Source organism: Lagopus leucura, unplaced genomic scaffold (genome assembly GCF_019238085.1).
Source record: "Lagopus leucura isolate 7727_CA_CO unplaced genomic scaffold, USGS_WTPT01 Super-Scaffold_100008, whole genome shotgun sequence".
Classification (NCBI taxonomy): Eukaryota; Metazoa; Chordata; class Aves; order Galliformes; family Phasianidae; genus Lagopus; species Lagopus leucura.
The window spans coordinates 17,579,403-17,593,951 of record NW_024962265.1 but is presented as its reverse complement, the minus strand read 5'-3'; the positions used below and the strand labels follow the sequence as shown (position 1 = coordinate 17,593,951).

General features: G+C 38.5%; 1 protein-coding gene across 1 annotated transcript; it reads right to left on the bottom strand.

Annotated features, from left to right (window-relative positions):
• Positions 1-3,780: 3,780 nt before the first annotated feature.
• Positions 3,781-14,542, bottom strand: CRELD2 (cysteine rich with EGF like domains 2). Its single transcript, XM_042872412.1, has 10 exons — positions 14,320-14,542; positions 13,854-13,936; positions 12,883-12,993; positions 10,201-10,292; positions 9,249-9,425; positions 8,181-8,279; positions 6,910-6,987; positions 6,489-6,584; positions 5,490-5,630; positions 3,781-4,352 (listed from the first exon to the last, which is right to left on the bottom strand). The coding sequence occupies exons 1-10, from the start codon at positions 14,476-14,478 to the stop codon at positions 4,294-4,296; spliced, it is 1,095 nt and encodes a 364-aa protein (XP_042728346.1). The 5' UTR covers positions 14,479-14,542; the 3' UTR covers positions 3,781-4,293.
• Positions 14,543-14,549: the final 7 nt, after the last annotated feature.

Here is a 14,549-nt window from a genome sequence, read left to right as displayed (position 1 = left end):
GATTCTCACACCCCTTGTCCTGTGCATCAAAGTGGCTGGGCTCCACTGAAAAAAGCCTGGCCTCATTCACTAGATGCCTACCCTTTTAGTATTTATGAGCATTGTAAGATGCCCTCTCAGTCTTCTCCATGCTGAACAGCCCCAGGTTTCTCAGCCTTTTCTGATAAGGGAGATAATCCACATGCTTCATCATCTTTGTAGTCTTCCACTGGACTCCTTAAAGTTCTTGTCTTTCTTGAACTGAGGAGCCTGGAATTGGACACAGTAGTTCAGATGTGGCCTCATCAGTGCACAGCAGAGAAGGATCACCTTCCTTGACCTGCTGGCCAAGTTCTTTTTAATGCACCCATTCCATGATTCTGTGAACAGTGTTAACGTTTACACAATATTTGGATTTCTCAACATGTTAATAGTTCTCTCTCTGAATTTCCAGATCCCACCAATCAAGCTAAAACATCAATTTTGGACACTATACTAAGAAATATAAGTAAGAGAATGTGTTTCATTACTGTTATTATAGCTAAAATGATAAGACAAAAAGGGAAGAGTATGAAGATCTTTCAAGCATTAAGACTAGCAGGTTATAAAAAAAAAAATAGGTAATAGAGTTGGGTACACTGCTCTGTGCAATGATTTGCAGTTTGACCTTCATTACCTTCCTAATCATGACATTACTTCACAGCTGTTAAATACTTCTCTTGAGAGTGACAGGCAGCTTGACACAAACAACCTTGTATGCGGACATGAAATAGTTTGAAGACCAAAAATTTGAGTAATATGTGCAGTTACTTTGTGGTACACTGCAGGTTCTGCATCCAGTGATGCACCTTTGCTTCACACGCAGTTCCATGTTAAATACCACTGTCAGTCCCTCTGCTGCCATCTGTCTCACAGCAACAAAACATAACAGAACGTTGGTGCAAAGGTTCAACTACGGGATAAAGAAGGTCGTTGTATTGCTAATGAGTGGTAAAGCTCAACAATAGCTTGAGGCGGACGTAAACACCCACAAGGCGCCTAGCCTTACATGTAAGCAGTCTTGGCTGAGCAGGAAAACTGTTGTGTATAAAAGGCTCTGAGCACCTACAATAAAGGTCTTTTGTTCTGGACCATGGAGGGAGTCTCGTTCGCAACACCCGCAAGGGAGCTTGATGCCCTCTTGCAACAACCAACCTCTACTGCCGTAACACCAACACCCAACTCTGATGGCCCAACATAATAAAATCGGAGGCATTACTTTCAGAGCAGCCCTCGTATTTTACCGTGACATGCATCTTGACCTTGTCTATAAGCGATGGGCTTCGGCATCTCTACTGAGAAATAAGTTAGTGATTTGAATCCTTTCATGAGACCTCTATGAATGAATTACCTGAATTGGCAAGTTATCCACCAAAACAGACTGCTTTTATTGTATTTATGAATGGATGGTATTATACTTTGCAGAGAACTCAGTGTCCATGATATATACGCTGAGAACTCAAGTCAGAGAAAAAAAAAATTCAATAGTGAGATTATTTCCAAATGCTCAGATGAAAATATTTCAGCACATGCTTAGGTGTCTAAGTTTAGACACTTCATAAGCACTGCGGCATACTTGCTGTATAGAGAACTTCCTGTTTAAGAGCTTTAACTGAAACAGAAGAAATAGGTTTTCTTGTTCCTGGAAAGTACTTCCCTCTGAGTTCAAGATTAATCTTCTATAGGATTCATTTATAACCTAACAGAGAACCTTTTTGTACAGTGCTTGGATACTGAGTAGCATACTTCCCATTGCAAAAAGTGCAGTTTTTAATCTGACACCACAGCATGACATATATAATAAGCAATAATCTGGAAGCATGGGTTCTGATGAGACCTCATTGCAGCTTTCTAATACTTAAAAGGAGCTTATAATCAGGAGGAATACGGACTTTTTGTACCATCTGATATTGACAGGACAGGTGGAAATAGTTTTAAACTAAGAGGGGAGAATTAGACTAGATCTTAGGGGGAAATAAGGCACTGTAACAGGTTGCCCAGGGAAACTACATGCTCCATCACGAGAGGCACTCAAGGCCAGGCTGGATGGGGCCCTGGGCAGCCTGGGTGGGTGCCAACCCTGTCCAAGGCAGGAAGGTTGGAACAAGATGATTTTTAAGGTCTCTTCCAACCCAAGACATTCTATGATTCTCTAAATTAGGAGTTCACCAATAATTTTAGCCTGTAGTATTTATAACAGAACTTCACTAAGGCAATTCTTGTTTGCTGGATCACTTTTGGAGTATTAATCAACATATTCACATAGTTTGGCACAAGAACTTAAATTCCAGGCAACCATAAGACTAAAGCTTTGTACTAGCTAACTCTATCTCCTTGCAATGTAAGGAAAAAAGCAAGCTGTTCCTGTTCCATTTTAACAGCTTTTCCTAAAAATACAGAGTAGGAAGCTAGACTGCCTTGCTGATAAGACTAGGTTGTCTAACACAAAGAACCTCACCTTCATTGCCAGTTCCTGATAAAGTCAGTTTAAATTCTGCCCTACCTCCCATCTTCGGTGCTCATTTTGAGAACAATGGGAAAAAAATAAATAAATAAATAAAAATAAGAGCCCACTTCTCACTATATTCACATCCGAGGGCCAAAAAAACAATATTCAGTCAGAACAATTTTTAGTTCTGATTTTTAACATGCAGTGTAATTATGGTCTGAAGCAACAAAGCAAGGATACAGAACAAAACAAGGACTGACTCCAGAAACTCAGCAGTGAGAATGGTACGAGGCAGCAGAATATTTATTGTAAGATGCCTATCAAATATGTAGCTCAGTAAACATGGCCACAAGGGCACACTGCTGGCTCATGGCTAACCTGTTTTCCATCAGGATCCTCAGGTCCTTCTCCTCGAGCTCCTCTCCAGCAGGTCATCACCTAACCTGTACTGATGCATGCAGTTATTTGTCCCCAGGTGCAAGACTCTACACTTGCTCTTGTCAAACCTCATCAAGATCCCCCCCCACCCAAACCTCCAGCCTGTCTAGGTCTCCCTGCATGCAGGACCCTTGTACTTCCACTTAACTGAGGGTACTGTTGATGGCTTCTAGACTATAACTTCTTCACTGTCGAGCCTATGCTATGTTCTTTTTATCAGTGCTCTATACTACCTCTTCATGCTCCCAGTATCTACCACGCCAGACTTCCATCTAAACTTTAAATGCTGCAGCAGGCTGGTCCTTGCTTTATTTATAGCTTTGATGGTCCTGAAATAATTTTAGCTCTAATACTTGCCTCTAAGCCTAGGGACAATGTAGGAATGCATTTTATGCTATACTTATTAGCTTTATTTCCAAAATGGCAAAAGATAAGATAACAACAAGATAAATTGGTTGTTATATGCCTGCTCTGAAAAAGACAAGAAACTATTATCTGCAGGAGTAAATGGTAGTGGAAATGAAGATTTCATCACTTCCAGAGATCACTCATATAACAGCTCCGAAATACTGAGTGCAAGTATTAGCCAAGCTTACTTCTCATCCCTTTATAATTTTATACACTTACTGCTAGTGTCTGGAGGAAAGACTTGTCCACCTGCCTTCGGAAAGCTGTTTGACATTACTTTCCTCTAAGAATTACATTTCCCCCTAAAAATCTACATTCCAGCACAACTTGAAAAGGTGTCCAAGTGCTGAACAGAAATGCAGTGCTTATTAGGTTCTGTATTTTTTTTTAACCTTTTCCACTGTCCAAACGAAAAGTAGACATGATCACACAGCAAGGTAGTGACTTTTTAAAAATTTTAAGGCACATTCCAACAAAATAATTTTTTTATTGAATGCAGTAGTAGGCATTCTATTTTAAGGGAACAATGTTTTTCCCCACCTTGAAGAGATCTTCCCTTTCACAATTTCTAAATGCTGTATTTCAGTTACAGAAATATTCCTCATGTCAAAAAAGAAGACTCAGTTTAGATTTTTTTCTTGAATTATGAAGTGCAACTAAGTCTTTCCAAAAGAAGATGATAATTACCAATAGGCAGTAGAATGAGAAATCTTCAATGTTTACTATCGTTGGGTGCAATTTATGTTAATTCAAATTTTATACTTACCCATCTAGACTGTTGTTCTTAAAGAACTATATAAAAAGTGGCATTTAAGAATAAAGAAATGCAGCTTAAAGAGCAGTTTATCACCATTTAAAAAAAAAAATCTTAATGTTAGCCTGCATGTTTAATACCATTCCCACAGTATGTCAGCTAGCACAGGCTTAGTCCAATAATTTAGAACTTGAGAATAGGAATGTCTTTTGGTTCTGAATGCAGATCATAAGTCCTCATGTTCCGTATGTGAAGGCTCAGTTGTTTCAGTCTCCACTTCCTCTCCTGTGAAATTAAGTATCATTAGAACACAAAAATGAATATGTATTATTAATGTATTATTAACTACATCATAGCTTTTTAAATGATAAATCTTTAAAAGGGAAACTCCAAATAAACGTACTTTACAAGACCAAACAAGGTACAAAGTCATATAGAAGGGCTACTTGCACCAGCAAGTCCAAGCTCATGAAATTTGTACCAAATGCAAACAAGAGATTCAAATATACTGGTTTCACAGTGGTAGTGAAAGATAGAGCAGCACAACTATTTCCATTTCAAACTTTTGTTTTCAGCTATTCACAAGGAATTTTCTCCTTTCCACGTGACCTCCCATAGGACATTCAGATATTTGAACCTAAAAAGCAAGAATTACTCAGAACTACGTTCTATACTGCAGACTGCCCAGTTCAGATGTTAAAGCAGCCCTCAAAAAGCAGAGCTGTTTTATCGTGTTGATAATACAATCACTTAAAGAAAATGTTAGGTCACTCTGTAAACTGTTCATTTTGCTTTTACATTCATACAAGTGTCAGGCCACGTTAAAAACATAGCTAAGCAGCTTTTGTGCGTGCAAATACTCAGGAGATCAGTGACCATGCATTTGTGTTTTTTTTGTGTGTTTTTAAAAAAAGGACTAATAAGAACACTAAGTACTGAGTGTAGTTAACTGAAAGACCCTAATGAGCAATACTGAATAGTACTGCACAGATCTTTACAACTTCATTGATGCAAGATTCACCAGTTCTGGTTCTTGTGTGTTCTCCGTATAATCAGACAAAACTCTAACTCATAATTAACAATGAAGAAAAAAGCAATGAGGAAGACAATGTTCCTTTTGAGATAGCAGTGATCTGCTAGTTCACATTAATGAAACCTAATGACTTACAAACATAACCTTGGTTTAAACACAAAATACAACACAGAAACTTGACACTTAGAGAACACTCCTTTTTGAGCAAGACAACATGCATGCCAGAATACAAGGCCAACTGCAACAACCTGAGACAGGCTAGAGCTTTAGAAAGATAATAAGTTATACAGAATAATTTTCAAGTGGCAAGATCCTTAGACAGAAACACATCTCTATCTATATATTTAAAATATATATATTTAACAATCTGTCATTAAAAAGTTACTTGCCTGTTTTTACAGTTTGAACACATGTTCCATCCTTATCTTCAAACCCTTCTGAACATACACACTTGTAACTACCTGGAGTATTAACACAGTCTTCATTCTCCTTTGTGCATACCTTTTCTGAAAGGTTACATTCATCTATATCTAGAGACAGGATAGAGGAAAAGAAATTAAAATAAAAAAAGTCCATTGCTATGGTTTTATTATATAACTTAGTTACGCTCAAAATTCCATCTCAGGCCACTTCCAACATAACAATTAATTGCTTATTAAAAACACTAAAGAGCAGAATGCTGCTGCAACAGATTTGACTTCTGCTAAAATAAGCTGCTACAGTTTGCCATATTTAAGATTGTTTCAAACTTATTCAAACTCATTTTATGTTCTGCAGGTCCTACATCAAGAAATTAATTAGACTACAGCATTCATCTTAACCCACTGCAGATTTCCCACTGTCACTTTCTGTCCATGCCACCAAGGTGCAACAAAAAGGAAGGGATCTTGTAAACACTTCATTGTCACAGTTAAAAGCTATTTAAGATTGTGTACCCTATTCTCTCCCACACTGAGAAGCTCTGATTTCGCTCTTACTTCAAGTGTGACAATCACTGCAAATTATTATCACTGGAATTTGGACATTAATGCATCCAGAACACAGACTGTACTGCATACTCTCTTTTCTGTTAAATGAATGACTATAAACACTTCTAGTGCAGTGATACATAACTGATAGTATTTGCGTATTTGTTTCTGGAATCAGCTATAAAAGAATTTAATCTTTTTGGTGGAATGTTTCAGCTTAAAACTTTATCAAGCATATTAGCTTAACAAAATAAAAAAAATATTACAGATACTATACATTATATAATATCACAGCAACTGGGATTATTCTGATAGGTTTGAAAACTGAGTCAGACTGAAGTGAAAGCACTTTGACAGCTCCCTAATGTGACTAACAGTGAGCTGACTGGCACTCAGTCACATCCTGTTAAATTCACCAACCTGTACACTTCTCATCTTCCTTCGCGTATCCTGATGCGCAGGTCTTACACTTGTCAGAACCTTCTCCTGTGCAACCTACACAGCTGGCATCACATGCTAAAGAAAATAGTTTAAGCATAAAAATGTATATACTTTAGTTTTAAAATGCACCCTCTTTGAAGTCAGCCAGTTTACCCACGCTTAAGATAAAACACTTAAATACAAAAACTCAACTATCTCAGTCTTAAAATAACACCTTTGAAATCAGTCAGATTACTCAGACAAAAAAGAGCCAGAAATGCCTCACCTTACTCACATGATAGGTCTAAAGCCTCATCCTCCCTAAGCCCAGCGAGAATCGTACCACATGGTACTACATGCCTTCTCTAGCATTCCATTAAGAGTCTAGACAGTATACTACAAAAGCAGATTAAAAAGAAACCTTTGCATGAGAAAGATCCATCTGTGTTCAAACAATACTGCTCGTCTTTGCAAGGAGAAGAGGCACATTCATCTAAATCTGAAATATAAAAAGCAACAAGTTACCTGAAATAGTAGTCATGATTAAATAGACAGATAATTTAGTTACTGTTTTCTTCAGCATAAGCTTATACTAACAAATGAAAACTGTGATCTGCAGAAGCTGTTCTATGATGACAACAACAGACATATTAGAAATTCAAGAGATGGAGTTAAATAAATCTTCCAGGATACCTGCCATCCTTGCCATTTTCAAGTCAGTGTTATGCTATTTGCATAAAAAGCGTAAATGCAGGCAAAACAAGCAGAAGACTACTCTTCTGAAATACTTTGATTCCTCTACTATGGAACTTTTAGAAGCACTTACCAAAAAAAAAAAAAAAAAAGACAGCAAATTCATACAACTAAAGCCCACAGTTTTCCACAAAAAGGAAACTGGAAAAAACAAAAAACAAACAAACAAACAAAAAAAAACCAAAAAACAAAAAAAAAAAAACAAACCCAAAGTTATGGTCCAAACCATAGCCAAATTTCACTCAGAAAGTTAAAATATTTTGGCCTTGAAAATTCAAGGAAAGAGCACAATAGTATTCATTATCAAAAAAATTTGGACTAAAAAAGGCTATTTCAGCCATAGTTGCTGCCAACATCATTCCTACTAACTCATTAATTAACTTGTACTTTATCAGCTGCAATGTGGAAAAAACCAGCTGTACAGAAGACAATACCAGAGCACCTTAAAAACCTCTTCCTGTGTCTAGGCAGGTGTTGCAGCAGCAGTAATTCAAATCTTAATTCCCATTAACAGTTTTCAAAAGAAGCCATATTCACATAACTTCTAAGGTACTGCTTCCAGACACCACCGTAAGTGTCTTCTGCTAGTTTGATTCTATCAGTTTGCTATGACATATTTCATATACTCATGACTTTTACATAATTTGAGTGGAACATGTTACTCTCACATTAGTGTAGTCCTGCAGTTTTTCTTTAAGTCTTCCATATATATCTCCCAAGACAGAAATACTGAGCTAGAAACCAGTGATCAGTGGGGAAGAAATACCACTTTGCTCCCACATGAAACAAGTTTGGAAATGAGAAACTACAACTGTAGGAACCTAAATCAATTGGTTTCATAGAACATGTTCAAAAAGATACTATAAAACTAAGTGCGATCTATTTTTATCATCCAATGTTGCTGTAAAACCTGCTTTAAGTGTAGTAAGCATTACTTACCCACACAAGCTGCTTCTTCATTTTTGATCCAGCCTTCTTTACAGTCTTGGCAGTCCTTGTTACTTGAACCAGTACAAGTTTTACAAGCAGTGTGGCAGGCTGAGATGACAGAAAACCACGGTGTGAGCTATGCTGAGAGATTCCAATACGAGTTAATGCTTACACATTTTCAAAGAAAAACTTATTTAGGATTTACTAGAAAAAAATCCTATTTTAGTAGTCTGAGCCTTGTATTCACAAGATTAAAAGTTGATTTTGTGGAGATATCATTTACAAAAGTGCAGCTCTGTCCTACCAAAAGTACAGGAAGCCACTCTTCAGAAAACAATACACCATAAATCCAGCTGACTGACTGTATGTTATATCGTAATATAAAACAAATTAAGTGGAAGAATTACTAGATAGATGAAAAAACAATAGAAAAAAAATATTAAATCTCACTATCAGGATTTAGTTGATATAGAATCTTATTCAAAACATAAAAATAGCTGAAAAAAAGTAACATATTATTTGTACAGCCTGATGGACTGTTTTATAATTGAACTTAGACATATTTAATTGGAATCAACATATTCTGTAGTACAGATATGCTATTTCCATGCCTGTTTATTCCAGCTATGTGTATTTGAGACATGAGGTGAAACCAGCCTTTAAAATAGTTCACTCCACTGCCCCTTCAGTTGAAGATTTTTGTACAGTACCTTAAGAGATTAAAGAAAAAGTACAGAACTGACTCTTACCTCTCTCTTCTCTCACAATAGAAATGAATTCTGCTTTCCAAACCAAAAACAAAACAAACAAAAACAAACAAACAAACAAAAAAAACATACAGGGGAAAAATTGAAACCAGTCTATGAAATTGACCTACAAAGCTTTCAGAATTCTGTAAAAATAACTGGGAAGACCTCCATGGTTAAAGCTAAGTAATCAAAAACTATTTTCCTACAACTATTATAAGTCATTACACTTATCTGTTTAAATTGGTTCTACCTTGCTTGCAAAAAAAAAAAAAAAAAAAAAAAGTAGATGGAAGACAAAGATCTTTGCAGATGCCCAAGATTTTGTTACCTGTACAAACTGAATGTGTGTCATTTCTCAAGCTACTGTAGTAACCACTAGAACAGTCCAAACAAAATTCTCCTGTGTATTCCTTGTTGCAGCTGCATGTGCCATCTCCACCTCGGGTACCATCACCATCACAGCGGCCATTTCCATGACAAGGTCTTTCTGATCCACCACGACAAGCTCAAAAGGATCAAAATATTTTTGAAATCAGATGTAAAAGGAAATAACTTCCTATTCTTAGCCACAGTCTCCCTAAGCGCCTCCCTCTGCATAGACAGTACAACATAAAAATATACACCTAGAACAGTATGTAATTTCCAAATCTTATTCCCTTGGGAGCAACCAAAATACTAAGATATCTGAGTATATGGAGGAATTCAAAACAGTCTCCAGGGAAATTCAGCTATACATTTCATGACTTAGAATGTTATCTATTTTTCTAGCTTGCAGGATAAAGTTGGTGTCTTCATTTATTCCAGATATCTAAGAATGTTCAGACTGCAGTTGGAAGAAATGATCTCTTAGATCAACACCAGGAATTAGCACTGCTTTATTAGCAATTGCCAAAGATGAGGCCAAAGCTGACCTCCAACAACATGGAAAGTTTTACTGATTTATAAACCATACAGTGGCCAAAACTCTTTCTCTTGTATCATAGACCTTGCTTTGATCCAATCATGTTCCCACCTATTTCTGCCACTCCCTTTTTAACTTATCCTTATTTATGATTTTTTTTCATTTAATCCCCAGTACTGTCTCGGCTGATTTGTCTTGAACTCAGTCGAGTTCTCTACAAACTTCTGAAATGGTACCTAAACAACAGACTTACTACTCAGCAGCTGCTACTCAGCAGCCAAATGTCATACTTCATATGTCCATATTATTAAATGGAGAAATGAAACAAACAAGTGAAAAAGAAAACATCTGTGACTATATGCTTCAAAAGAAAAATTACCAAGGCAATCTGGTCCATAAGTTCCAGGTGGGCAACAAACTTCTAATGTTTCTATGCAAAACCACTTAAACAAATCAGGATATTTCTTCTTTCTGTATATGAAAGACAATCATTTATCAATAAAAAGAACAAAGATTTTTAACAGTTAACTCACACAACTGAACACCCACACTGTCAACCACAATCTGACACAAGATTGTGTCATGTGACACAAGATAGAGACTTCTCTGCTGAAATGACAACTACCTCACTTCAGGAATCAATTCCTAGAAGTCTTCCAACTTCAGGCATTGCTAAAAAAAAAAAATAACTTTCTAAACTGCAATACTATTAGCTAATTTCACACAATGTTTTTATTTACAAAAAAGTGGAATAAGAGTGATCAACAAAATTACTTGAGTGTAGTTTTGATATCCCCTTCCACTTACTTATTTTTTCAGGAATGAAATTCAGACAGTCACACTGAAATACTTCTCTTAAATACAATAGCTGTCTTAAAGACAACTATTGTATTTACCTCAGCGAGAACCCCAAGCAGATATTAACATTTGCTCAAATTACTGTGAACCTGACTTCTCGGTAAGATGCACATTAAAATTCCTTGTCTTTTTTGCCATGAATCAAGGAATGTTTCAGAAGGATTTTCTTTGTATTAAGAAGTAATAGTTATGTGTTACTTCAGCACTAGAATATACCGTCAATAAACGATATAAACACTAAGCATTATTTTACAAGCAGGCACAACAGCTGCTACACTTACACTTATGACTCCTAACACTGCAGGGCTTACAAGTGACCTCTGGAGACCACCTAGACCAACTCCTCTGCTAAAGTAGGATCTCTACAGTTTAGGTTGCAAAGGAAAGTATCCAGACTGGTCTTGAATATCCCTACAGAAGACGACTCCTCAATCTCCCTGGGCAGAAGTTTTTTCTTATGTTCAACTTCCTGTGCCCACTGTCCTTTGTCCTGCCACCGAGTATCACCAAAAAAGAAATTGGCCCCATGCACTGATACCTGGCCTTCGGTATTTATACACACTGATAAGATCCCCTCTCAGTCTTCTCTTCTCCAGGCCCCTCGTCATCTTTGTGGCTCTCCTCTCTCCAGTAGTTCCCTGTCTTTCCTGAATTGTGGAGCCCAGAACTGGACACAGTACTCCAGATGTGGCCTCACCAGGGCAGAGTAGAGGGGGACGATCACTTCCATTGACCTACTGGCTATACTCTTTTGAATGCACCCCAGGATATCATTGGCCTTCTTGGCCACAAGGGCACAACACAGGCTCATGGTCAACCTGTTGTCCACCAGGACACCTGGGTCCTTCTGTTCAGAGCTCCTTTCCAGCAGATAAGCCCCTAACCTTTCAGATGCACATTGTTATTCCTCCTATGTGGAGAATTCTACACTTGCCCTTGTTGAAACTCATCAGGTCTCTCCACCCAACTCTCCAGCCCATTCAGGTCTCACTGTATGGCAGCACATCCCTCTGGTGTGTCAGTCACTTCTCCCAGCTTTGGATCATCAGCAAATTTGCTGAGGGTGCACTCCATTCCTTCACCCATCAGGTCACTGATGAAGATGTTGAAAGAGACCAGACACAGTATCAATCCCTGTGTAACACTACCAGTTACAGTCCTCCAACAAGCCTCTGTGCTGCTGATCACAACCATTTGAGCTCTCCTAGTCAGCCAGTTCTCAATCCACCTTAAATGAAAACTGAAAGATCTCAGTATCATGCAGATACAGAAGTTTCAAAAACCATAATTAATGAAAGCCCTACAAAAATGCCTAGAAATTCTGCAGTCTGCCAGGAAATAAGCCTTCAGCTACTCCTGAGGCACATACAGCTTTTAAAAACTATTATGTCTGATCGTTTCTACTCCAAGGCGCAGACCCTGAAAAGCTTTCCTCCAGTTTGCATGTTTAAAGTCTACTCAGTCCTGCACAGTACAAGTATGAAGCAATAAAAGAATCATTAAGAACAAAAAGGATTATCAAAAATTCTTATCCAGTGATAAAGTGGTGTAACAGTAGTTCACCCTATTGAATTTCACTTGATCTGACCCAGTTTGCCTGCAAATGGGAAATTGAAGTAGATGAGCTACTCTCTAACTGAATTGCCCAGCTCCTTAATCCACACAGGGTGATCCCTTCCACAATTCATTTGATATCACTTCCTGACATACATGTATTCCTATACTAAATGGAAGGATAAAAACAACCTGGGGACTGGAAAAATCTTGTTCTAGCATCTTGTGAACTCAAGGTAATAAAAACAACACTAACTTAATGAATTAATAATCACTGAATAGAGGAATGAATATTAATTGTTAAGTAAAAAAAAAAAAAATCCTATGAAATTTTCTTTTCATCCAAATTGTAATTAGATGCTTTCTCCTCCCCTTGCTGTTGTACAGCAAAACCCTACTTCCATTCAGAGGTGGCTGCAATTAGCAGCCCTGAATAAATTTAATTTGGAACATATAGTTCAGTGTCACTTCATGATAGCTCTCGAAATTTCCATAGCTAACTACTGTCAGGAGAAACAAGTGGACTTACACACTTTCCATCTCTGTGCTACAACTAACGAACTCCTACTAATTAGGCACAAAATATAGCATTACTATTTTGTCCTTGCTTATCAGCACAAAGATCTGTACTCAAAAAAAAGATACTTACAGTTTGAACCACCATTTCTCTATATGTTCTTCATGCTCTTCTACCATGTTGTTACATTCAAAGTTACTGCTGTCACAGAGATTCTCAGTGATCTCTACAAGACGAATTTCACTACGAGAAGGAAAATCATAAATTTAATCTACTGTTTAATTTCAGTTTAATTCAGCACCACTCAAAACACAGAAGCTACACTGCAGCCCAGAATATTTTATCAGTTGAAGGTGTGTTCTGAACTAGCTCGAAGCCACAGTAAATATTAGAATAAAGACCTAATTCACTTACTGTAACTATGAAGATTGCATTTATTATGTTTGCAGACTGCACGTTTACCAGATTTTTCTACCAAATTCAACAGTAATTTTCACATATTGCTAATATCTGACACAAGCTTACAAAGTTTAGACAATCTACCCTTGCACATCAGTGTTCCAATTAAGATTAAAAACTCAGTTTGAAATTTGGAAGAGGCTAGATCGCTTTGCTCTGCGATCAAGCACATACACAAAGCAGTGCAGTAACCTGTCACTCTTCCAGTTTGCCACTTGGTACTGAAATAGCAACCAGTGAATTCTAGGGAGCAGTTATTGCTCTAACTGTAAAACAAGACTGGCACTACACCAAGATAAAGTCCACGCCGTTTAGGACAATCAATTAACTACTAACCATTATTTAAAACTATTGTTTTGGTAAACAAACAAAAAAAAAAAAAAACAAACCAATGCCATGACCAAAAACAATATTACCTTTTTTGTTTTTCAAAAGAAATAAAAGTAAGCACTGTCAGTCACTTACAAATAAGGGATGTCAGTCTTTATGGTGAAGTGCAGACATGCTGCTGTAACCTGTTGTATTTCAGCCAGTATGGATTCATGATTTGGACACATGAGGCTTTTGTTCTGATATTTAAGTGCCAGATTAGCAGTCACACACAGGGATAGAAAACCCAACCAAAAGAGTGCCAAGGCACTCACCTGGACTCGTACTTCGACAGTGTCTTCTCCTCCCAAGCAGTGTTTCCACCACCAAAATTCTTCTTTGCTGTATCTGCTAACCCCTGGCAAATCAACAGAATATGAGCAGCAGTCTCCATTTCCAACAAAAGTTTAGGGCAGCAGTAACTGCTTACATGTCACAGACACTTCAGCAAAGCTCTAAAGCTGCTGATCAAATCGATAAGCACAAAACCGACAAGCAACAACAAATGAAAGAGCAGAGGCGATGGTTCCCACCCACCCATCAGATCCTACGGACACACCGGCATTACAGCACCGGCTGAGCTCCGGCAGCGGAGCCCGAGCCCGGCCAGGCCCCGACCTGGCGCCTACAACGGCTCCTGAGCGCGGAAAGAGCCGCTGCCGCGCGGCAATTCGATCGCCGCAGGGGCTGACGAGGAGCTCCGCGGCGGTCCGGCCTGCACCCCGCAGCCCCGCCGCCCACCTGGTTGAACCTGTCCACGATGCCCCGGCAGGTGGTGCACGCCAGACGCCGCCGCTCGCCGGCGCCCATAGCAGGAGGAGGCGGCAGCAGCAGCAACAGGAGGAGCAGTGCGGCGTACAGCGCGGGCAATGGCGAGCGAGGCGCGAGGCCGGGCCCCATGGCGAGCACAGCGCAAAAGGATAAGGATAAGGCGCGAGGCGGCCCGGCCGCGCTCCCAGCCCGCCGCAGCG

Bases quoted from the DNA above. Each gene is read 5' to 3' on its own strand.
- CRELD2 (XM_042872412.1), bottom strand. From the start codon at position 14,478: ATGGGGCCCGGCCTCGCGCCTCGCTCGCCATTGCCCGCGCTGTACGCC. The intron at 13,937-14,319 runs GTGGGCGGCGGG...TTGATTTGCCAG, and splicing joins TCGTGGACAGGTTCAACCAG to GGGTTAGCAGATACAGCAAA. The intron at 4,353-5,489 runs GCAAGTAACTTT...TTAATTTCACAG, and splicing joins TGTTCAAACTGTAAAAACAG to GAGAGGAAGTGGAGACTGAA.